General features: G+C 37.2%; 1 protein-coding gene across 1 annotated transcript in view; it reads left to right on the forward strand.

Moving 5' to 3' along the window:
* NYAP2 (neuronal tyrosine-phosphorylated phosphoinositide-3-kinase adaptor 2) overlaps nucleotides 1-20,493 on the forward strand; it is a 327,009-nt gene extending 306,516 nt beyond the window's left edge. Inside the window, exon 7 of the mRNA XM_045367793.3 lies at nucleotides 17,267-20,493. Within this exon, the coding sequence (XP_045223728.2) occupies nucleotides 17,267-17,272 (6 nt within the window). The 3' untranslated portion in view covers nucleotides 17,273-20,493. The remainder of the gene's footprint in view (nucleotides 1-17,266) is intronic.
* The last annotated feature ends 5,217 nt before the right edge of the window (nucleotides 20,494-25,710 follow it).

Here is a 25,710-nt window from a genome sequence, read left to right on the forward strand (position 1 = left end):
AATTTTAAAAATTATACCACTGAAGAACTTCATCAGAGTGGTTTGGAAAGGAAAGTAAGACAAGTCAATGCATAAAAATGAAGAAAAATTAGTACAAGAAATAGTAAGGCCAAGAATTGATTGGCCACTTTATTTTCTGATGACTTCTCATAGTTTTTTCTTTCTGCTTTATCAATGCATCATTCACTAAATCTAAGAAGGTGAGATGGGATATAAACAATGAATAGTCAACTATGCAAATACTTGAGGGAATATTTTAGATATTTGGGGAATTTAAATTTTCTGAGATAAAATGCACTTGATGTGTTGGGGAACCATACAGGTCACAAATATCATAAAGGTGAGGTCAGGGAGAGAGACAAGAGTCAGATTATGTAGGCATTGTGGAGTTTATATGCAGGCACTGTGGAAAACATTTTACTTATCTATAAAAACCAAAGTCATAGGTGAAGTTTAAGAGTTTATGGATCTACTAAAGAGGATATTCATTACCCCTTCCTTAACTGATTGACATATTTATTAATAAGTGTGGGCAGAAGACCAAGAATCACCAAACATTTGATGAAAACTAATGTTATGAATAAAAGGAAATTAAATAAAATAGGTAAGAACAGAAAAGATCTTTAATAAATTATAGTTATATTGATTGCCAGAGGTGGATTGAATGTGAAACTAATGAAGCTTAACTTTAGTGGTCACACACATGTTAAAGCTACTCTAAGATGAGGTGACAGACCCTACTAATGTGTTTGTGTGTGGTCATACAATTTGGTAAAATTTGTAAAAGTAGGCTATTTTGACTGTGGTCAGTTGAGAGTGATACCTTTTTCTACTCTAAATTACTTTCCATCCTGCTTCTCCTTGCTTTGGGGTTACTGGAATGGCTATGGGAATTTTGGGGATTTGTCTAAGAAGGACTTGGATGGGATATACTTTTACTTTAGCAGGGTATTTTCATATGGCTCACAGAATTCATAATTTTGTATTTTTTTTTTTTGTTAAAAACATCCCTCTTCCATCTATATAAGCTTCAGTCCTCACAAAATTTGGGGTTGCTTCTCATTCTCATAGATATTCATAGATATCCAAAGGGATATCATTTCCATAAACTAAAACAAACTGCAAAAGGAAAAATAAATCAGAAAAAATAAAATTCATGAAATATGGGGTACTTCAACTGCCTGCCCTTCCCTCATCCCTTCAAACAAACAAAAAAAAAACAAACAAGAGATAATGTGTAGTTAAAAGAGTAGAGCCATTTTACCAACCATTTCAGGGAAATATGATTTGGATATCTAGGAAACCCGTAGGCCCAAATGCTATATTAAGCATCTTATATACATTACCAAAGTAGTCTCATTTCCTGAATATGCTCATTTCCTTTACCATATGATTGCTGCAATATTTATGAGAATTGATGAAATTTATCTATTTGGAAAGTTAAGCACATATGTTCACATAGAAATGACTAGGTAAGAAAGAGAGTTATATATAGCTTAAAATGATCAATGTACACCTTCTCAGCTCCAAAAGTTACCCTTCATTGCCTGCTGTATAAAAATCTAGCTGGGCCCTTTACATAGTTTTTCTATATAGCTGGTACGATGTTAAGCTTTGTAAGCAGAGGGTGATGGAGAGACACTGCAGGAATAAGGTCCTCTCTTCCTGGTTCTTTTTACCACCTACTTCTTACTCTTATTGTGCAGCTTCCAGCAAGATGTTTGTGAGTCATTTGTAGTGTGCACTTCCATCCTATTTCAAAGGAACCCGAAAGGGATTTTTTTTTTTTTTTTTTTTTTTTGCTTTTTTAGGGACTATGAACCAGGTGTGTCCCAGGGAACCTAGAAAGCATCTCTGCCATCCAGTGGGTCACAACCACATTTGTCTCCTGAGGTTGGATCCCAGCCTTGAGGAAGGGACTCTCACCTTCCCTATATGTATTTCTCTTTTGAGCAATCTCCCCCTATCTTAGGGAAATGTTTAGGATTCTTTTTACTGCTTTTTAGATTTTCTTGTTTAGAGTTAATAGTTCTTTACTTCAAACTTTTCCCATTCCAATTACTGTGTAGTTTTTGTCTCCTAGTTGAATTCTGATGATACACTTTTTATTTTTCTTTACTATTATCATTGTGTTTTTCATTTTTTATAAACAGTTTCATAAACTATTTCTACTATCACCATAATATAAATATGCATTTTATAAATCTTGTAGTTACTTTACTATTGATGACAGCAAAGCATTGAAACTTGTGATAAACTTTTTGAGCCAAAACAAATATTGGTTGATTTTGGTCCTACTTACTTCTTAGATGTCTTAATACATCCTGTATACACTTTACTGGGGTATTCTTAATCTTTTGCTTTTAAATAAAAGACATTTAAATTCGGCAAGTTCTCCAATTTTATTCCCTTCACTTTCAAGATTTTTGTTAATACTAAATAAAATTAAATTTAATGCATTTGATACTTTATAAAACTGAACACAGGTAAAAGAGTTGGTCTTGAGGTGGACAAATGGCTTTATATCATCTGAAGTTGGAAAGAAAGAGCAAAGGATAAAGATACAAAGAATTTTGTTGAGAATGAGGGAGAATATTAGGTGAGTTTCTGTCCTATGTTCTTAATTATCCCCAAACAGAAAGATACAAGGTCATCTGCTATCCAGAAAAGGTAGAAGACTTGATGAGAATGAGCACAACAAAGAGGGAGATGGCAATGGTTAAATAAAATATTTTCCCGTCTTCCTAAGAATGCTGTTTGTACAAGGATGCTGTTCCATAGTGTCCCTCAGCCCTCAGTGTGGGACTGGTTAGGGAGCACAGACTGCAGGACTGATCTGCTAGGTGGTTATTACATTGGCTGTGTAACAGTAGTTTAGACCTGAAAGAGATCAGAGACTAATCCTTTTTTAAAATCCATTTTTTCTATTCTCTCTGTGTATACCACTGAATTGCATTTCCAGAATCACACTTGGATGTGGCCCTTGACCGAATTTAAAATGTTAATAGAAAAGATGAGCATCCATGCCAGCCCGGTCTATGGCAACCACTTAGACAGGCTCTGTAGTGACTTCGACCTCTCCAGGCTGACTAGGGTGGGCTCCCTCAGCTCCCACCCTAGGCAACTTAGGCAGCCACATACTGAAGATGGCATAGTGTCCTTCCACTAGTTTCTGCATCAGTATATAAAACTGAGTTACCTCTTCCCCATCTGTGCACATTTATTTCACTTGGAACTACCCTGGACTTTTACAGAAAGGGAAAATAATCTATTATATTGACTTGTTACCTGTGTGAATCTATTTGTTGTACCATTGTCTCAGTCAGTCCAGGCTGCTACAGGATAACATAGACTGGGTGGCTTAAATACCAGAAATCTATTCCTCACCATTCTAGAGGCTGGAAAGTCCAAGATCAAAGCTGCCTGCTGATTCAGCTCCTGGTGAGGGTCCTCTTTCTGTTTATACCCTCAGAAGGTGGAGAGGAAGAGAGAAGAAGCCAGCTCTCTAGTGTTTATTCTAATAAGGGCACTGGTCCTATCATGAAGGCCCCACCCTCATGATCTAGTTTTCTCCCAAATGCCCTATTATCAAATGCCATTGCATTGGGAACTAGGGTCTCAACACATACATTTTGGAGGGACACAAATATTCAGTTCATAGCTACCATTCAACCCCCGCCCTAACAAATATAACTGGCTTGGTCCATAGAAGGCAGTAATATGGTAAAAGAGCTAAATATGTATTGTTTCGATTTTTCTATAAGAAATAACATTATTTTCTGTCATTTTACATTATAAATGATTATAGCAGATAAAAATGTATGAATGAATAAATGATAAATTAGAGTAGAGCTTGTATTCTTCTGGAGAAAAGACTCCATGATGACACCAAGAACTATACAATTATTGTTCTTTCTTATAAAATAAAATAATGTAAATATTTTACTACTTATAATACTTAAATACAGAATGTGAAAGTTAGCTGTTCTGATACTGTCTGGGTTTAAGCATATCATTATTTTCTAAAATATCAAAGAGTATAATTGCATTAATACAATGCATAACACTTATTTTCCAGTGTAATATTTCTCTCTGTGCAAGGGGCATCCAATAACTTTTTGGCTTCTCTCTCATTTGCCTTCTCTATTCTTCCCTAGGGAAGAAGGAATCATATAATTTTTGGTTTGGGACAAAAACCTGGCTCAAATGTCTTCCGTGTCTCACGGAGGGCATGCATTTTGATCTGCTTGTATTTGAAAGTTGATGAACCTAGCAGCAGACAATTGGCCTTGGTAATATATTGTCATCTCATATCTCATGACTTTGAAAACAGGCAAATTGTTAAGGATAAATTAAGGTTTAATACATATTCAATACAGCAATGTTTTTTTCTCTGTTTCAGAAACCTTATTCCTTCTAGGAAAAAAAAAATGGTTGGAAATATGTTTGTGCATATTCTAGATCAGGCAACCAGAAATAGTATGTAATACATTGATATATAGTATTCCCTTGGAAAAAATAAAACTGGGGGAGGAACCTCCCTGGGCCCAAGTGTCCACATGGCAGGGAAAGGCTGAAGCTGAGTGTCCCATCTGTACCCAAAGCAGATTCTCTCCCATTTGCTCTACTTTCCTCCCCCGCCCCACTGTCTTCCTAAGGTCCACTTCATTCAGTGATATTACCAGCTTGACATCTGTTTGAACTCTGTTTCTGGTACTATGCTGGTTTTCCCTCATGGTGGTGTGCATTCTGGGAGTTAATAAACAAACAGTGATTACAGACTCGCTTCATGGGACTTGGTTTTATGAGGATTAAGGATGAACGGTTTTATGAGGATAAGGATGAACTATTCTCAAGAACGATATCCACACATTAGCCACTGAGTGCCAATGATGTAAATATATCAGTGCTTTCCAAATTTCCACATATTCAGCTCCTCCAGAAGCAGACACTGAGACAGAATTTGGGATGCAAGGTCTTTGTCTGTGATCAGCAAATGTGAAGGGAAGGGTGAAGAAGAGGACTGGGCCAAGGATGAAGCTGAACAGTGATGGAGGCCCCACAAAGTCTTGGCCAACCTGGCAAGAGGCCCTGAAGGGAGCTCTGGAGCTCTGAAAGGTCCTATATTGGGTCCAAATGGTCTGTTTTTTATACCTCTCAGCTCCAGCAATAGCTGTGGAAACAGCCTTGAGGAGTGGATAGCTGGAGACAACATCTGCCCTCACTCTCTGTAGATGGGCTGAAGTCCTCTTGATGGGGACCTGAGTGGCACCACCTTGACTCTACCACACACATTAATCTAAAATTTCAATATCCGACAAGATTCTGTATCAAACTTGATGAGTTGACTCTAACATTCATCTAGATTTAAAAATGTGAGAGAATAGGCAATACAATTTTGAAAATGAACAAATGGAGAGAAATTGGCCTGATAGGTTTTTAAAACACTCTATGAGAGTCCAATAATTAAAATTGTGTCATATTGACACAAAAAATAGACTAGGGGAGGTAAAAATAACAGAATAGAGGTCAGAGAGAGCAAAGTATATAATATCTATATGTGTGTATGTGTGCATATATATAGGTATATATATGGAATAAATATAGAATTCATGTGGCATTCAAGTCAGCAGGAAAAAAAGATTATTCGACAAATAGTGGGCATAATTGCTTATTCATTGGAACAAAAAATTCATTTTGGTCTCTTTTTTATTAAAATAAATTCCAGTTACATTGAAGAATAAACATAAAATACCCCTCAAAACCATAATGGCATTTTATAAATAATTTAAGTTATAATAGAATATAATACATTTCATAATGCTTTGCAGAGTGGGGAAAGAGTTCTTACATGCAACAAATTTCAGATTCCATATCTATCAAGAAAGTGATAGATTTACTCTACGAAAGTAAAAACTATGTGCAATGAAATACACACAAATCAAATCAAAAGGCAAAAGTTAGTCCAGAAAAAAAAATAGCAAAATTTACAACATACCCAAAGTAAAAATGTGTAACACATAAGAGCCCCTAAATAGCCATATGGAAAAGCAAAATAATAGAAACATGAATTTCAGAGTAGACACAAATAGCTAATACACAAAATGTAGTCAAATCAATTATCAGAAAATACAAACTAAACAACACTGGTAGATAGTTCTAGATTATCAGATCCTATGCAAATTAACATGATCGATAGGTCATATCTAATATTGGCTACACTATGAGTTAATGTGTATTCTCATGACCATTTCTTTCTTTCTTTTTTGTTTTTTAGAGACAAGGTATCACTCTGTGACCCAGGCTGGAGTGCAGTGACATGATCATGGTTCACTGAAGCCTCAGCCTCTTGGGTTCAAATGATCTTCCCATCTCAGCCTCCCAAGTAATTGGGACCACAGGTGTGGGCCACTATACCTGACTAAATTTTTTGTTTGAAATTTTGGGTAGAGACAGGGTCTCTCTATATCACCTATGCAAGGACCATTTCTAATAGAATAAATTGCTACAACCTTTTTATTTTTATTTTTATGTTTTTTTAAGACGGAGTCTCACTCTGTTGACTAGGCTGGAGTGCAGTGGCATGATCTCAGCTCATGGCAACCTCCACCTCCTGGAATCAAGCGATTCGATTCTCCTGTCTCAGCCTTCTGAGTAGCTGGGATTACAGGCACCTGCCATGACGCCCGGCTGATTTTTGTATTTTTAGTAGAGATGGGATTTCACGATGTTGGTCAGGCTAATCTCCAACTCCTGACCTCAAGTGAGCCACTGGCCTCAGCCTCCCAAAGTGCTGGGATTGCAGGTGTGAACAACCACGTGCGGCCACTACAACCTTTTTAGAGGACGGTTCAGCAATATTTGTCAAAACTGCCTACACAAAAATCTGCCTGTGGGTATAAAATTGTACAGTATAAATATAAATGTGTGTATTGCCATTATTTTGTATTCATGAACAATTGGAAGCAATAATAATTCTATTAGGAAAATGATTAAACTAGCCCACAATACCGATTGTATATCAGTACTGGGTATGAGTTGAGAAGTGTTTGAGTATGTCACAGTAATAGACAACTCCAAAATCTTAGTGGCTTAAAACAAAAGGTGATTTCTTGCTCACACAGGGTCCTCTCAGGTCAGCTGGGGCTCTGCCTTGTGTTCTCATCCAGGAGCCAGGCAGACAGTGCTGCCACCAATATGGAGTTTTATACCGTATTCCTAGGAGAAGAGAGGGTGTGGTGCCTTGCAGACAGCTCTTAAAGCTTCCACTTAAAAATGATAACATGTCTCTCCCACTCACATATCATTCACAGGGGAATACCTAACCTCAAGGGCACTGCAAATTAAATCTACTGTGTGTTTCTGAGAAGTACAAGAAATTAAGGAACTACCACTCCGTGGAATAAAAATATATTGTACCTAAAAAGAATGAGGCAGACAAATATGTTCATGTCTTAATTTAAAAGTTCCAGTGTAGTTCCACAGTGTATTTAAATTCCATTGCTATCTTGAAAACATATATATTTGTATATGTACATAGTCATTCATGTAAATGAACTGACGAAGTTTTGAAATTGTAAGACCAACCATTAACAAGAAGATTGTGGCACAACGTTGGTTGGGAGGAATGATGAGATACATTTTTACTTTATATACTGTAATTTGCTTCTCAAAATATAATTGTAGGAATGCATCAATATTGCTTGCTTGATTTGAAAACTAATTTAAGAAAGTCACCAAAGTTTCTCGGACCTTCTTCTCCCATTTCTTTAGATGGAAAAAAATAATTGTCAAGAGGTGAACTGGAAAAATAAAGTTACTATCTGCATCTTGTAAGTCCCGCAACATATTTGTGTAGATTTACTATCTATATCTTGTATTTCCCAAAAAATATTTGTGTGAATTTACTCTCTATATTGTTTATGTTCCAAGTAATATTTGTGTGGATTGGTGAAGATGCATTCTATAATATTAGCTGTTCCCAAATAAAGGAGTCATTAACTTTTATCAGACCAAAATATATTTTACCAGGACATTTTAGCCCTTGGTCTCTTCCCTGTGGCTCTCCATTTCTTAAAATAAAAGAGTTATTTAGGAAAAAAAATCCTGATCCTTTTTCTCAATAGTCATCACAGTCATCACTTTCTACTTACACACACACACACACACACACACACACACACACACACACACACACACAGAGAAACACCATGCCTACCACCCCCCAGCAAAACACACCCCTAACATACACACACAGGGTTGTGGATTGTCCTAAGCTAATTCATATATATGATACCATATCTATATTAATATATGTGTATATCTAACATATCTAGATATCTGTATATCTATGTATGTATGTATATATCTATATATGTGTATATATTTGCATACAGATATCTATATAGATGTGTATATATGTGTATATCTATATAGATGTGTATATGCATATATATCAGACACACACACACATATATTTATATGATATGAATAGATTTATTATAAGAATTGGCTCAGGTCATTATGGAGGCAGACAAGTCCCAAGTTCCCAGATCTGCAGAGTGATTGGCAAGCCGGAGACTCAGGAGGACTGATGATGTCGTTTTAGTCCAAAGATTGGCAGGGTGAGACCCAGGAAGAGCTGATGTTTCCATTCAAGTCTGAAGGCAGGAAGAAAACAATGTCTCACCTTGAAGGCAGTCAGGCAGGAGGAGTTCCCTCTCATTCAGGGAAGGGTCAGCCTTTTGGTTGTATTCAGGCCTTCAACTGATTGAATGTGCCCCACCCACCTTAGAGAGGGCAACCTGCTTTACTCAGTCCATTGATTTAAATGTTAAATAAATAATTTTTAAAAACCCTCACAGAGACACCCAGGATAATGCTTGACCAAATATCTGGCTACCTCATGGCCTAGTCAAGTTGACATAAAATTAACCATCACAGAAGCCTGATAGTACAATGAACTTGCTTCTGCAACTGCTAGTTTAGTTAGATGTTAACTTTGTAAAAACTGGATTGTAGAAATGTGTAAGCCATCATGCTTATCCTCTCACCATTTTATCATATGTAAGCCTATCAGGATCTATATTTTAATGTCATGATAAATCTGTGCTCAGTTTTACATATCTTGCTCTCTGTGCAATAATTAACCTGATTCTTAAATAAATTGTAAAAAAGCTTCAAGAACATTTTATGAAATTCCCCTTGGTGGCATTAAGCACTAAAGAAGCTAACTGATTCCTTAAATTTTCAGTTTAGCCAGTGTGTTCTTACTTACATGTTGCCCAATTAGCTAATCCATGTTTATCAAAATAGATTTGCCCTCTTACTTAGTAAACTTTCTTTTCTTTTCTTTTTTTTTTTTTTAAATTATGCTTTAAGTTCCGGGGTACACGTGCAGAATGTGCAGTTTTGTTACATAGGTATACACGTGCCATGTTGGTTTGCTGCACCCATCAACCAGTCACTTACATTTGGTATTTCTCCTAATGTTATCCCTCCCCTCTTCCCCCATCCCCCGAAAAGCCATGGTATGTGATGTTCCCCTCCCTATGTCCATGTGTTCTCATTGTTCAACTCTCATTTATTTGAATTTTCAGAGAATAAATTGCCTTCATGAATTTTTCTTCATAAGCTTTTATCTTGTAAGTCATATTAAGAAACCTTGTTCATTACCTAGTTAACTTTTCATCTTGGATTATAGATGAATAGGAAAATCTCTGGAAATATAATTCTAAGGAAATTGGCGGTGATATATTCCATGCAGAAAAAAAGTTTTGTTGAATGATCACTGCTCAGGAAGACTGTCTGAAATTCTTATCAATGCACTTAGTTAAAAATTATCAAGGCAATAATTGTATGGTACTTAATATTTTCAAGTAGAATTATATTTATTAAGCCTGATTTGTAGTCAATGGACCTCTGAAGCTTGAAGCAAAGTAATATCAGATTCATCAATCAAAGCATTAAAGGGTTAGAGGATTTTGCAAGATTATGTAGCCAGCACTCTTTCCATATTTAGACCTCAATGGTTTCAGGTTGTAAGAATCTATTCCATAATATTTTAAAAGCCCTCAGGATTCCCTAAGAATTTACCAAAAAAAGTATTGTATGGCAGCATGTAGCAATAATAAAATAGGTTTATCATATTTTGAAGCACAAAACTGGGACACTTTGATGATTTGTCTTTCTCCTCATTTCAAAAATTCATGAAATACCTGCTAATAACTACTGCCTTATTTCTAGAAGATCCTTAAAACTTTAATGAGAACCGTTAGAGCATCTACTTAAAATAACCACCGCTCCGACTTAACCCATTTAAATGGTCTTCCAATGAGAGAAGACAGCAAAAAGGAGAAAACCAGAAAAAAAAATCAGAAAAAAATGTCTGATATTTGCAGGCCACCCGAGGACTGAGCATGAATTTGAACAGCCTTTAAAAGCTGCCAGTTCATCGGAGTTAGCAGCACATGGGAATTCAGCCTCCCAAGTGGCAGAAACTCTGCTTCCTCAGCCATCCTCTTAAAAGCCCACTTTCTCCAGCAGATCCCTGAAGGGCTGAGATGAAAGACATGGCATAAACAGGACTGGCCTTCAGATGCCCACAATATGTGGGCGACCTGAGGTGAGAATTAATAGGCACGGGTATCTTTAGCTGTTTTTGTCTCCAAACATCTTGAGATGAGGTCAAATTTACAAACAATTCTATTTTGAGGAACTAAACCAGAAAGATTTATCAGTTAGGGTCAGGTTCAATTTCGAAAATATTTTTGTTTGGCCAGTTTTGCTTTCCAGCTTTGCTTTAGGAAAGCATGGGTTTAATGTTTGATAAAACTCATTTATTAATTAAGGCTATTCTGTAGAACTATTTTCCAACTCAAGTTGGAATTAAGATTCAGGCACTTTTGGAGTGTGGTACGTTGATCCCCAGGAAGTTATTGGAAGAATCAATTTTCTGGAGAGGTTGGTCTAAAGGATCTTCTACACACAGGGAAGGGTAGTTAAAAAAAGAAAAGCAAAATTAGATAAAATACGCTAATTATTGAAGGGCAATTCTAAATGAGAGATTTGGAAGAATCATAGAGAATGAATCTTTCCAGCAGCTAAGAATGCTCTGAACTGGGGGAAAAGGGTGAGAGTTCAGAAAAAATAGCATACAATAAATCACTGATATTCGTCCTTGGTAAAAGGACTTGTGCCTCCCAGTTTCTTCCAGAGCTTACATTCTTGAGTGTGGTGGGGTTGGGGATGAGGGTGGGGGTGTTGGAATTTCTATGGAATTTGGGGAAGTCAAACACAGAAAGATTTTTATGGTATTTCTATCAAAAACCCTAGAGTCTAACAAGCTTTAAAGAGTCTGCTACATATGACCCAGGGCCAGAAGGGTGCCATGGAGGTGTAAAGTTAAGGAAAAATTTCAGTAGCATAACAGGAGATGAAAGAGCAAGGAAAGTGTGGGAATATCAGGAAAGTAGGGGTGAGGGTTATGACAACTTCATCATCAGAAGTGGGTTAGGGCCAACAGATCCCAAAAGAGTGCTATAGAACAATAAATATGTACATTACTAGTGTCTTAAATGGTCAGTATAAAAGCTAAGAGCAATGATCACAACTATCAGACTTTGGGACCAGGAATGGAGAATGTGGGAGGAAGTGCATGTAAGCTGACTAATCTTTCAGAGTGAGGGGAAAACAAGTGTCACCTTTATTAGAGTGTCAATGAGCATATCATTGACAATTACAGAGGGAACCATCATAAGATCTAAAAACAATCAAGATGAAAAGAGATTCACAGAGCATGGATAAGGAAAGAAAGAAAGAGACCACTGTTATACTTTAGCCTACTTTTTTTTTCTGTACAATTTAATGTTACTATGAGCAAGAATTACTATAATAAAGATGCAATGACAGGAACGATAATAGCATTCGGGTAGTGGTTAAATTCATGGATGTGAGTATTCCTGGCTTTTAAATCTAGCACTTATTCAGAGGCTTGAGAAACTTTCTTTAACCCGTCTCATCTTAGTTTCTTCATGTGTAAAATCAGAGATAAATTGTAGCTTATTCCTAGGATCACTGCAAGGATTTAATCTGTGAGTCTGTTCTCCGAAAGTTAATCGGTGTACAGCATTTAGACATACAGTAAATGCTATGGAAATATTAGGCTTTACTGCCTAGCACTTCTGATCCTTAATAGATTTATATTTGTCTACATAATGGTGATTCCTAAATCCACATAACTGGGGTTTGTGATGGTTAATTTTATGTATTAATTTGAGCGGACCACACGGTGCTCACATTAAACATTGTTTCTAGTGTGTCTGTGAGGGTGTTTCCAGATGAGATCAGCATTTGAATTACTGGTCTTATCAAAATAGAGTGTCCTCCCCAATGTGGGTGGGCATTGTCCAATTCATGGAGTGTCTGAATAGATTGGAATGTGGAAGGGGGACGCACCCCTTTTGTTCCTGACTCACTATTTGTGTTGAGACATCTCATCTCATAGCCTCCTCTCTTAGGGCTGGGGTTTACGTTACTGATTCCATGACTTTCAGGCCTTCAGACTGACTTACACCACCAGCTTTTCTGGTTCTCCAGCATGCAGATCTCAGATGGGGGACTTCTCAGCCTCCACAATAATGTAAGCCAATTTTTCATAATAAATATCCATATAGGTGTGTAATATATGTCTGTGTATATATATAGATATAAATGAATGAATATGTGTGTGTGTGTATATATATGTGTGTGTGTGTGTGTGTGTGTGCGTGTGTGTGTATGTATATATATCTCCTACATGTATCTCCTATTGGTTCTGGTTTTCTGAAAAACCTGGACTAATACAATTATAACAACTTCTTCCAAATGGGTTTCTTCCTCTTCATCCCACAGCCTGAGTGCCAGGTTGAGATCCCACTGTCTCTCACAGGGTTCACTGCAGTAACTCCCTTCCAGTCCTCTCTCCTCTCCTAACTCCTTCTCTAAACTTCCTCCAAAAGATCTTGCTAACTTGACCAGATTCCTCTTTCTCTATTAAAGTCTTTAATTATTTTCAATTGCCCAAGGAGAGTTTCCACTTCTTGGTAAAGCAGCAAATCTATTTTGTTCTCCCGCCTTCTGAACTTAACATCTTGTGAGCAAGCCATGCTAATTTTTTGTATTTATCCAAAAAATCTATTGAGATAACAATTTCTTTCTATAGCAATTGAGCTTCATCCAACATAGATACTAGGATTTCAGTACCTGCTTATTGAATGAATGAATGAATCAATGAGATAATAGAACTACAATAACGCTGTTGTTTGCTTGATTCTAGAAATAGATAGCATTTTTTCTCATCCTGAAAGTCTGAAAAATTGCACTTATAGACTTCTGTGTGATATAAGTGCAATATGAGAAAATAAAAACCAATCTTTTTCCACACATTTGGGGCTCATAGTCTTACCCAGAATTTATCCTAAATACATATTTATTAAATAATACATGAATGGCTAAATGGATGAATGAATTAATGTGTGTTCACTCTGAGCTCAATAATGCCTATTAAACAAAGTTAATTGAATTTAACTGCCAGCTGTATTTGAATTTTCACTTTTTTAGAATTAAAAACTGCAATCTCTAGTATAGTTAAATGTCTTGGTGTTCCTGAAATAGGTGATATTTAAATGCAAAACGAGAGCCTAAAATAATGTATTCAATGTTTTATCTATTACAGCTCAGTGTATAGAATCTTTTACTCTGTTAAAAACATTCATCTCAAACATTAGTCTCCTTTCCAGCTTTCATATATTCTTACTATGCTAATGGTACAGCGAATCCCAGCTCACCAGGAGTTGTAAAGGGCCTTAGTCCCATCACCTGTGAGCGTGGATGCTGTGAAGGCAGATCTTTTCAAAGCATAGTCGACCAGGGCCCAGACAGTTTAAAGCAGGTGTGTGATTAATGTGGAGTGGTAAATAGTAATGACTGGAATCCAACAACAGCAGGAAGACAAGGAGAGAAGCGCAGTGGAAAGACCTGGTTGTATGTAAAAGGCTGATAAGAGAAAGCCTCAATACATTGTTTGGTCTGTAAAATACCAGGTTAACCTGGAGAATTGGGCCAAAGCTTAGTGAATATGAACCAGCTTCTGAGTTTCTTTTATTCCCCCTCACTTTTTCAATATCAAAACTATTACCAAAGACTGGAGGGGCACATCTCCTGCTTTCTGCTTGAGGATGGCGATATTGGGAGCCTCTGAATGGAGCTGGCATGATGAAAACCAGTTTGAACTTTAGAAAAGCAAATGAGTTTATCTCATTTCAATTACAGGGTTTTATGTCTCCTATTTAGTTATAAGAAGGCAGTATAAAAATTTAATTGCCTAGAGGCAGAAAACTGTGATAAACCTTATTCTTATTCCCTATTTTGCTTCTTGGATTTTGACAGCATGAGCTCTGGGTATAATTTCAAAGTGAACTAAATAACAACACCACTGAAAAGGGAGTGGTTAAGTCAGTCAGTAATACTCAATGGAAGTAATGAATAAATAAATCTGACCCTGAAATCAAAAAGGAACTTAAAATTTATTTCTTTTTTCCCGACAAGAATAATAGCTCTATTCCTGGATGAGACCATGGGTTAATGCATACTTTAAAGTGACCTAAGGGTTGATTTGGACCTTAACAATTGTGATACAGGAACTCTGAGATAAAACAAATTTCTTCGGGTCTCTCTGAGATTCTTTCATCCGGTCAAGATTTTGACTTAAGTTTTGGCAACCAGCTAGTCTGTACTTTACATTCATTGCAGTAATCACATTTTAAAAGTATGTATTTTTCTTTTGTAATTCTCTATTTACTTTCTCCTCTAGAAGTTGTTCTGCTTCATGAGGAAGGGGTTACATCAGTTCCGTCCACTCTAATCTATCAGCACGTAGCATGGTACCTGACATAACTTATGCTTAATTAATGGGTGCTGAGTAAAAGAGTAATGATGTGCATTTGAAGACTAACAGAAAAAGTTGGACAGAAAAAGTCATCAGAGGACAGCATGAGTATTAATAGTTGGCAACTGCAAAAAACAGTTTGGTGAAACTCAAGTAAAGACTGGCTAAAATTTTCCCAAAATGAAATAAATTCATTTATTCATTTTGGGAAAATGTGAGCTGTTGAGTTCCCTTTTACTTAGGAGACATTTTATACTGGATCCTGGTAACAATCAAGGAGCAATGTATTGCTCAGGACATACAAATCCTTTGATGACATAACCTTCCACTGTCCGTGGGCTTCTCCTGACCTTTCAGGCTTTTCTTCCTTCCCAGTCCACTTGCATTTCCCACTCTGTCCTTCCTGATTGTCTCCATTGCTTTTGTCAGTATGCTGCCTCTCCCTGGAATGCTTATCTCCTCTTTGCAAGTAATCTCACCACCTTTCTCTACATTTTAGAGTTAAAACTTTTGAACATCCCTTCTGTGACTTGTGACCTCACTGTTTCTTTCTAACCTATTCTGTTTGGAAACTGTCTCACTGCATTTTATGTATGTATTTTCCTTTTTCCCAAAGACCATGAATCTATTGAAGTCAGAGATAATTTCTTATATCTTACTGAATCCCCACCACGTAAAATAGACCTCATGCTTCTCAGGGTATCAACAAATGATGGTAGAATGAATAAATAAGTGACTATTGGCCTGAGCTATAAAGATTGCCTTACCGTTTATGATGATTAATTTCATGTGTTGAGTGGGCCATGAGGTGCCCAGTTATTTGGTCAAACATTATTCTGAGTGTTCCTGTGAGGGTGTTTTGTGATGTTTAACATTTAAATCAATAGATTGAACAAAGCAGATTGTCCTTCCCAAACTGGGTGAGTCTTGTTCGATCAGTTGAAGGCCTGAATGAAACAAAGAGGCTGACCCTTCCCTGAATACAAGGAAATTTCTCCTGCCTGACTGCCTTAGAGCTGGGAGATTGTTTTCTTCTTGTCTTTGAACTTGAATGGAAGCATCAGCTCTTCTTGCATCTTAAGCCTTCCAACCTTTGGACTGAAACTACATCATTAGCCCTCCTGGGTCTCCAGTTTGCCAAATACAGAGCTTGGGACTTCTCAGCCTCCATAATCATGTGAGCCAATTCTTTACAATAAGTCCTTCTTGGAGAATGCTGACTAATACACTTCTTGCAGGTCAAAGCAAAGTAACTTGGAACATTTCTCTTTTTGACTTTCTAATGCCTCCTGATATTTTCTGTTTGGATATAGAGATCTAGTTGACCGAGATTTTAACATAAGTGTTTGTGACCCATGAGTATTTATTTTCTTTTCCTTCATTTTCCTTTATTTTCATACCTTACCTGTGCCACTTTCTAGCTCTTCCTTATAATGAGTTTGAAATATATATAAATTGAAAACATACAATTGTAGAGAAAGAACATGTTTTTATTACGAATTTTATAAACATTTTCAATGAAAAAAGTTTAATAATATTTTTGCATATTTATATGTAACCTATTGCCCTATCAATTATTTTTCAATGATTCTAACTTACTGCTTTTTATGAGCTTTGGAGATTTGAAAGATTAGTTCTGTACTTTCAGTGGTCAATTATTTTTAAAGGATTTCATAAAACTTTAAGTGCGTTTTATCTACTTGAATACAGGTTTACAGCTGTATAAAAAAGTAAATGTTCATTGACAGTCAAAAAAGAAAGACAATATGTTTTATAGACATAATTAAAATATTAAGGCCCATATTTGGGGGAATAAAAGTATAATAAAACTCTAATTATTTAGAATTATGTTTTTTGTAGCACAGAAAGAATGCCTGAGATTATGGATGACATTAATGGTTATGATGGTGATGACTGAAAATAAAAATAAAATACAGAGATAGGCTCTGGAAATTAAGTCACACTTAAAACTGCTAATAATACTCGATATGCTACTGATTAGAAAATTGTCAGAAGTAAAAGAATATTATTGTTTTGGAATTGTGTTTGGACCTTAACATTGTTAGTAAGAGAGAGATATTTCAAAAATATTAAGATCATGTCATTCTATGGCTTAGAAATCACCAGTGATTTCTTGCCTTTGCCACAAAATCCAATTTCCCATTTTAATCCATACATACCTATTTGCTCCGGTCCCTGCCTATGTATTCCTGGTTCATGAAGTTTCAGCCCTCATGACTACATTCTTGCCAAGTTTATTTCTTCTCCAGTGTGTTTGTATTTGCTGTTTCTCATTATTCAACTGCTTTTAAGCAAATCTTATTGGTTTTTATCTTTCAGATCTGAACTCAGAAGTCACCTTCCTGGCCTTCCCTGAGAATGTGATTTGATATGTGGTCCTTCCCTTCTGCTCCAAGCAACACTCTATACATCACTGTATTTATTTTCTTGAAGGCACTTCTCAGAAATATTTTCTTCATTTATTTCTCTGAACCACCATCTTAGAATTCAAAATTCCATGGGAGTAAGGGTCCTGTCTGTCTCATTTACTGCCACATTTCCAGCTCCTGGAAAACTGCCTGACAAGAAGCGAGAGGGGAGCTAGAATGATCAAATGGGCTGCATATAAATCATAACGTTATCAAGGCCTTCCAGAAAAATCCTTAGAGTTAGTATTTGAGAATTTTTGCAGAGTGAATAATCCACTTTGTTTTTCCTTTTTCCCAAATACCACCACCAAATTCCACTCAAGGCATTTTCCCTTTCCCCTCTCTTTCGGTGTTTTAAGTTAGGTATCTCTTTCTTATTTCATAAATTTGCAGATTATGTGAAGGTGAATTATATAGATATTTTATTCAGATCATGGACTCAAGATCTTATCCAGAAAAACCTTCAGCTTATAATAGGCAGTAGCCCATTTATAACAGGATTGAATTAAGTCACTTTAATATCATAGGTGATATTCATCTAAGGATGCTACAATAAACACAATCTAATGTATTCTTATCCATATTTTGTAATATATTTAAATAATTAAGTGGACATTTAATAATTGGGAATGGGCTCATGATAAAAAAAATCCTTAAAAGTCAGGATTAAATTTAAGAAAATTCAAAGATATATTTCTTCTATAAGGAGACTGAGATAAAAATCACTATTACTGGGAACTAGAAGTTTAATTTTTCACAGAAATTACTTGGTTGTGCTGAGATTTGTGGGTTGTCAAAACAAAGATACTGCCTGTAGACACTTGAGAATAAATGCTTCCTTGAAGTCATTGGATACGCATTTCATAATGTCATTTCAACTTGATTCTTAGAACATCGAAAGATGTAAATCATTCTTCAGAAACTAAATGAGGTAGCTGTGGCAAAAGTTCAGTTTTGGCTGTGCTTTTGGCAGATTGCTGGGGCAGGTCTCTACCTGGCCTCAGGAAGAAGATTGCTGTCACTCGAAGAGTACTTGAAGTAGCTCCTTGCCCAGATCGCCGTGATCTTCAATGAATTTGTATCATGACTAGATTTTAGGGGTGCTGGAAAAATGCCCTGTCATTATACTCTCTGAATCACCCTTAGTTTATAAGAAAAAGAAACTCTAATTTATTCTAAGGAAAAAAATTCAAATATGTATATAACTCCAGTATTTCTTTCTTCAATAAATTTACTGAATATCCACTAGGTGCTAAAGAAGCTACCTGAAAGATTAATAGGATACAGTTATACAAACAACTAGCAACTTAGTGAATGGGATAAATAGATCTGCTTGCAATGATGATATATTGCAGCATGAATATTGTAGAGCACCAAACTCAACTTGAGAGAAAACGTGAGATAAATATTTCTGTAGAAGATCAGCTGAGTCTTAAAAAAATTAGGAGGGTTTAGAAGTTCAAGGCAGAGTGGAGAAACACAGAACATTTCATGCAAAGGGGCACACAAGCAAAAGCACGGATCATGGTGTAGTGTTTCAACTGTGAAGTTCAGGCATTGTTGACAGTTCATAAAGTGTTCAAGCAGTAGGTGGCAGAAAATGAGTATTTAGAGGCAGATGAAGACAGTGATATGAAAAGCTTTGCTGGGAAGCTTGACTTTTCAAAAATTCACCATGCCTTTTCTGTATGCTTGGCACTAAGAAGTTAGAAAGGTACATCTCATGTTCCCCTCCCCTCCCCAATGAAAAGGAGTGTATCCCTCACATGTTGAGCACCAAAGACTTCAGAGAATGGGTCTTTACTTCAGGTGTGGACTGGACAGAGTTTGCTTTGGGGAGGGAGCTGGGAATACCTCGTAGATCATTTCTTGCTTTCTTCATTCACTGCTCAGGTCCCAAGGCAGACCCTAATTTTCCATTCCCTAATGCTACCCTCAAGATGGCCTCACTTTTCTATGGGTCCTTTCGTTACCGTCTCTATCCCTGATCTGACCTGGGATGTTCTCCATCCTGCAGCCCTGGATCTCTACAAAAAGAAGAAAAAAGATAAGGACATACCAATTTACTGTTTCCTTGGTTTCAAGCATCTTTTACCTCGCCAAGAGCGACTGGTTTGGAGAAAAAGAAAGAAAATTTTGCTTAAAGAATCTGTCTTCTGGCTGGCCGCGGTGGCTCACACTTGTAATCCCAGCACTTTGGGAGGCAGAGGCGGACGGATCACGACGTCAGGAGATCGAGACCATCCTGGTTAACACGGTGAAACCCCATCTCTACAAAAAATAGAAAACTCAGCTGGGCATAGTGGTGCGCGCCTGTAGTTCCAGCTACTGGGGAGGCTGAGGCAGGAGAATGCCGTGAACCCAGGAGGCGGAGGTTGCAGTGAGCGGAGATCACGCCACTGCACTCCAGCCTGGGCGACAGAGTGAGACTCCGTCTCAAAAAAAAAAAAAAAAAAAAAAAAAAAAAAATCTGTCTCCTTCTCCTATGTTGCCCGCTGTTAGAAGCAATATAAAATAGTCCTTCCGTAATTTGGGAACTACTCTGGTTAAGCCATGAAAGAAGTACCTACTTTGCTCTCAAGAGGATTTTGCTGGACGTGAGCGAAAAAGCTTTTAAACCAGTATGAACCATTGAAGGGTTTAAACAGAAGAATCAAGAAGATTTGTTATCTGGATTGTTTTGACAGGTGTTTGGCAGCACGTGGATGATACATGGAGAAGGACAACCCTGAAGCCAAGGATAGCCAAACGCAGCAATTTTCATCATGGCAGGAAACTCTCCTTTGGGAGAGGGGTGAGCCATCAGAATATCGACGGGATGAGTGTGACTTTAAAAAACACAGTTACCTGACTTATTGTTTTCATTCAACAAACTATGTGAAAATTAACCTTGACAGGCTCTCACTTACTTTTGGTGATGCACTGTATTCGAAGAGAGAAGTAGGAGAGACATGAATAGAAAGATCCTCAGAAAGTTGACATGAGAGTCTGTAGGGCATTCAGATAGGAATATGAAAGAGGCATTTGGATGGGTAGTCCTGAAGCTTAGAAAAGGAAGCTGTGGTTTAGATTTAATTGGTCAATAGTTAATCTCATGAGATCGTGTATCCAGGATGGATGGGGGTACTGGGAGAAAAATGAGAAGGCAAGCTTGATTGGTGACATAAAGCTAAGGAAAAAAAAAAAACACATCAGAGAAGGAAAAGAGGCATCAAGAAAAGTCTTCAGTACTCAACAAGGGTTCTAAAATTACTTGCAGCCCAAAGGAATTTTTGAGATCCATTCTAGACTCCATATCTAGGTACTGCATTATGACTTGGATTCTCTACTTCAACAACAAGAATGGACTGAATTATTTCCATGGGCAGGGAGTATATACTGTACAGGATATTGATGGGTGTCTTTTTCCTGACTTAGTAATCTAGACAATGGCTTATGCTATGTCCATAATAGTGAAGGTTCAACTATCATATACCATATATAGTAAATATGTATATATAAGTTATATATATGTACATATGTGTATATATAGGTACGAGTGTGTGTGTATAAATTTCTTGATTGACCTGTGAATTTGAGATAAATCCTACTTGTGATATTCTCCTAAATATAATTTGGATTCCTTTCCAGTACCTGTAAGGAAACATTTGAGATTTCAAAGTTTTAAACCATAGAATCCAAGTGTATTAAATGTGCTAATAAAAAGATAAAACAACCATATGACACAAGCATGACTATAAGAGTGATGTGCAAAGCTGCATGAACTAACTCACATCCCTTGGCATAATCCTTTCTCCCTTGACTAAAACACATCCCTTTAGGAATGCTTTCTATTATTTTGAGCAGGGAAATTTCTTTCCATCAGATCATACATGATTTCAAATGAAATATATGAGATGCAATAAAACCCAAGCCAACACCACTAAACCCACCTAGAAGGAGTGTTACATCCTGGGTTTGTCATAGGTGTAGTTTAAAATGCCTGCAACGATTCAAATCCCTTAATTTTCATTTTAATTAGTCACCTATGGTGCTGGGACCTCCCAAAATATCCCAGTTATTAGATATTCCAATATGGTGCAAGAGAATGCCGGGGATATTCTAAATGTAATATAAACTTGTTGATGTGATTCCCTAATTATGGAAGGGAGGAGTTTCATATTGCTCAATAAGACGGTGCTGCCAGTAAAATTTGCAGAGTGATTAATCAGGATTTTATTTCAAGTTCAGGCAACAAATTTCAACTTGAAAAAGTCTGCCTATTCTATTCTACTTCTCCCTGAATTCTGTTTCTAGGCCTGTCATCTGAGCATAGGACTGTAGAGAACCCAGTTGCAGCTACCCTTTGGTTGTCAGGGAGCATCTATTTGCAGGGTCTCAACCTTTCCCCCAGCCTCTCTCTTCTGTGAGGTCCTGCCTCTTTTTAACAGGCATCTTGTTTTAGGCACCTCCCTAGTCTGCACCAGAGCTGCCGCTCCACGGGAGGAAGGGATGCTTTAGACCTTGATATGAAAAAGGAAAATGGGGCAAGACCTCACTGTAAACTTATAGCATGACTTTGATGCAAGGGGACTTAATGGTAATCAGATCTTTACATAGTGAAGATTAACCTCCTGTTTGAATAGCGCCTGTCTCCTGTTAGGTGTTTCCCTGTCTTGCTTTGCACTGCATCATAGAAGAAATGTTTGCTATTGCCTTAGCCTGGATGGGGTGAGGATCTGTGTTCAGTATAGAAAGGGATAAAAACTACTTGCTCTACTATGCAGTCAGAACAATTACCACTTGTTCTTTGATCCCTGAGGTTTCCTTGGCTTGGTAGGGGATGGGGGTCTACACAAAAATTTACCTGAGATATTTTGAGAAAATACTGCTGGGCACAGTGGCTCACGCCTGTAATCCCAGCACTTTGGGAGGCAGAGGTGGGCAGATCACGAGGTCAGGAGATCAAGACCATTCTGTCAAACACGGTGAAACCTCGTCTCTACTAAAAAAAATACAAAAAGGATTAGCCAGGCGTGATGGCAGGCGCCTGTAGTCCCAGTTACTCGGGAGGTTGAGGCAGGAGAATGGCGTGAACCCGGGAGGCAGAGCTTGCAGTGAGCGGAGATCATGCCACTGCACTCCAGCCTGGGCGACAGAGCAAGACTCCATCTCAAAATAAATAAATAAATAAATTAATTAAAATAAATAAATAAATTAAAATAAATAAATAAAAAAGAGAAAATACTATGCTTATTAGGTATGAAGATCAAGAGTATATTGATCGTCAAACAATTTAAACCCTTTCGTTTAGCAAATATGGTTTTGTTTCTGCATGAGTGTGTTGATACAGATATTCCTCTATGCAAATGTATGCTAATATATATACATGCATATATATGCATGCTTTATATATAAGTGAATATGTGTATTATGTATGTACATGTGTACCTACCTATTTATCTATCTACCACGCAAAGATAGGTCCTGAAGTTTGGGACTAGATAGATGAATAGATAGGTACACATGTACATACATACATATATACATACATACATATACTCATAGAGTAAAATTGGTCTGTGTAGTTATGTAATGGTAGCAAGGAAAGTCAGGAGTAACTCATAAACTGGTATGAGGAGAAGAGTGAGCCAGAGAAGGACTCTTTGGGGAGAGGAAGAAACCTAGACCAAGGTAGGAGATCAGAGATTGAGGAAAAAGATAGCTCATGAGAACTTCTCTGCAATGGAGTTGGTCAATATAGTTAATTCATTTTGATATCAAATATTGACAATTTGCTTCTTGTTTTGTGCTGAGGCACAGCAACAATTTTCACCACCTCCAACTTTTAGTGAGAAGTTTCACCTGCACTAGCTGTATGGAGAGGATGCTGGCTGGAGCACAACAGCAGGGAAGACTGAACCAGCAGTGGTGGAGTGGGCAGCAGGTACTCCCTGAGGGTGGAAGGTGGACTGGGTAGAGGCTGGGTACTGCTTCATATGTAGAGGGTCACCCACGTGGCAGATCCAGGCCAGTTAGCCCAGTGGTTCTCCACAGGGTATGATTTTGTCTCCCAGGGGACCTGTGGCAATGTCTTGAGACATTTTGGTTGTCTTAACGGCAAGAGGACAACCGGCATCTGGGGGAAGAGACCAGAGATGTTACTAAACACCCTACAGTGCACAAGTCAGCCTCCACAACAGAGTTATCCAACTCCAATGTCAATAGTTCTGAGGTTAAGAAACCCTAGGTTAGACATACGTGTTTTCAATTACAGCAGGATGCAATTTAAATTCCTGGCATTGAACACAGAACTTTAGAAAATGTCCCTTCTCCATGTTCTAAAAGATTCTACATCCTGTGGTTTCAGGAACTCCCCCTTTTTTTTTTTTTTCCCGCTCAGCCCTCCCTTGCTAAACCTCACTGCCCCACTCCACACCTCAAACAGTGAAGGGGCTAGTTTATGTATAACGAAAGCTTTGAAGTGGAAAGAAGGTAATATTTCAGATTGCAAAAAAGGACTTGAGATTTATATTATTAATGAACAATAGTTGAATGGTTTGGCACTTTTGTCTCAGATATATTTTGTGGCTTTGATCTTTTTATATACTTCATGAGTTCTTGATCCAAGTTCTTGCCTTGCTTTCCTTACATGGGTCTTTATGAAGGATTAATTCCCAGGGGAAGTAGATCTCTGGAGGGCAGAATTCACAGGTCAGGGAATAGTGATCGTCATGAGCTAAACAGTAAATTTCCCTTCGTCTCCCTCCTTTGATGTACACAGCATTTTTTGTCACCCTAACTCCCTGTCAATATTGTTATTTTGTCATTTTATCCTTTGAAAGTTTTAAAGGTTAAAGTTTATGTTAAGGAATATGAAGTGCATGTTATGATTGTAAATTTAAGACTTTGGGAAAATTAGGTCATCCTGAGAGGTCTGCAAAAGAGCAAATAGTTCAGACGTTTGCATCTGCTCAGTTTGAAATACACACACACACAATCTGATACCTTCCCCTTGACATGTGATGTTCCAAATCAGCAGAAATTCTGCCAAGTAATTCATGGGACAGAGCAGAAGGAGAATATGAGTCATTAAAATATAGGCATAAACTTTAGTCAGACAAACTGATGGGATTGCCGCCAAAGAAAAAAATCTTGCAGTTGGGCCACCCTCGTAGATTTCTCCAACAAACCCAGACAGATAGTGCTGTGTTTAGTGACTAGATTCTAAGGCTCTGAATTACAGCACCTATCATTTCACTGTTTCAGAAGAGAACTATTTGAGTGAAAGTATTATTTCAATGCAAATAATAGAAGGATAAAGAAAGTGGCACTCACTTCTCTGAAAGTATTTACCTTGTGTACTGGAAATAAGAAAAGGATGCATTGAATCTACTTGGGAATCTGAATCAAGATTCTTAAATCAGGATTGTTAAGCCTTATCATCCATAAGAATCACCTAGACCACATATTAAAGGTTCATATTCCTACTATGGATTCTGACACAACAGGCATTTTTTTCGCAGCCTCTAAAAGGGTTAATGGTATGTGGATTCCACTTTATACAAAGGCTGTCAAATAGGCCAAGGCTGTTGGACATTGGGAAAATAAGTGGGTGTATGATAAAGGCTCAATAAATATTTGTTGAATGAATTCTCTCTAGCTCTTAGATACATATTATTTTTATTTTTCTTTCATGTGAGGCTTATTTGGGTTTATATTGTTTCAGAGAAACTCAAATCTTCCCCATTTATTTATTGTCTCCTTGTGTTATATGAATTTTTGTTGCTGCTGGCAGAAAACTCAAGTTATATTAACTCTCCCCTTTCTAGTAATTTGGTGATTTGGGGCACTTCTTTTGATCTTCTTTGGCTTTAAAATTTTAACCTCCTTTGACCTTTAAAGTTTTAAAATTTCTAATCTGGGAAAGTTAATAATTACTTTTCAAAATATCATATAGCACTGAAAAGAAAAAAAAGTATGTGAAAAAATGCAGTATGAAGTTCTATACCAATGTGATTTGTTTTCTGTTTCTTAGAAATAAAGTGTAAACTGGAACTCAGAATTAAATAATAGAAGCAGTGGGGATGAAGTCCTTCTAATCCTTTATTCTAGGAAAATGTTTTCCTTAATGACTGGGAGACAGGTGGGTTTAAAGTGAATGCAAGTTAAATATCAGTCAATGAGTTGAAGTTGTTTCTTTCCCACATCTTTTTGCTTTGTTGTTTCAACAATCAGCATTATTGAGGCATTGGTTACTTCCATGTTTGCTCGACCCTAAAGTAGAGGTTGTGCAGCCTCTATCGAAGTCAGTTAACCTCTAACAAGAGAATGGACAGTTTGTTGGATGGAAAAGGCTTGTTAAGACAGTCAGAC

The sequence above is a fragment of the Macaca fascicularis genome, chromosome 12 (genome assembly GCF_037993035.2).
Source record: "Macaca fascicularis isolate 582-1 chromosome 12, T2T-MFA8v1.1".
Lineage (NCBI taxonomy): Eukaryota > Metazoa > Chordata > Mammalia > Primates > Cercopithecidae > Macaca > Macaca fascicularis.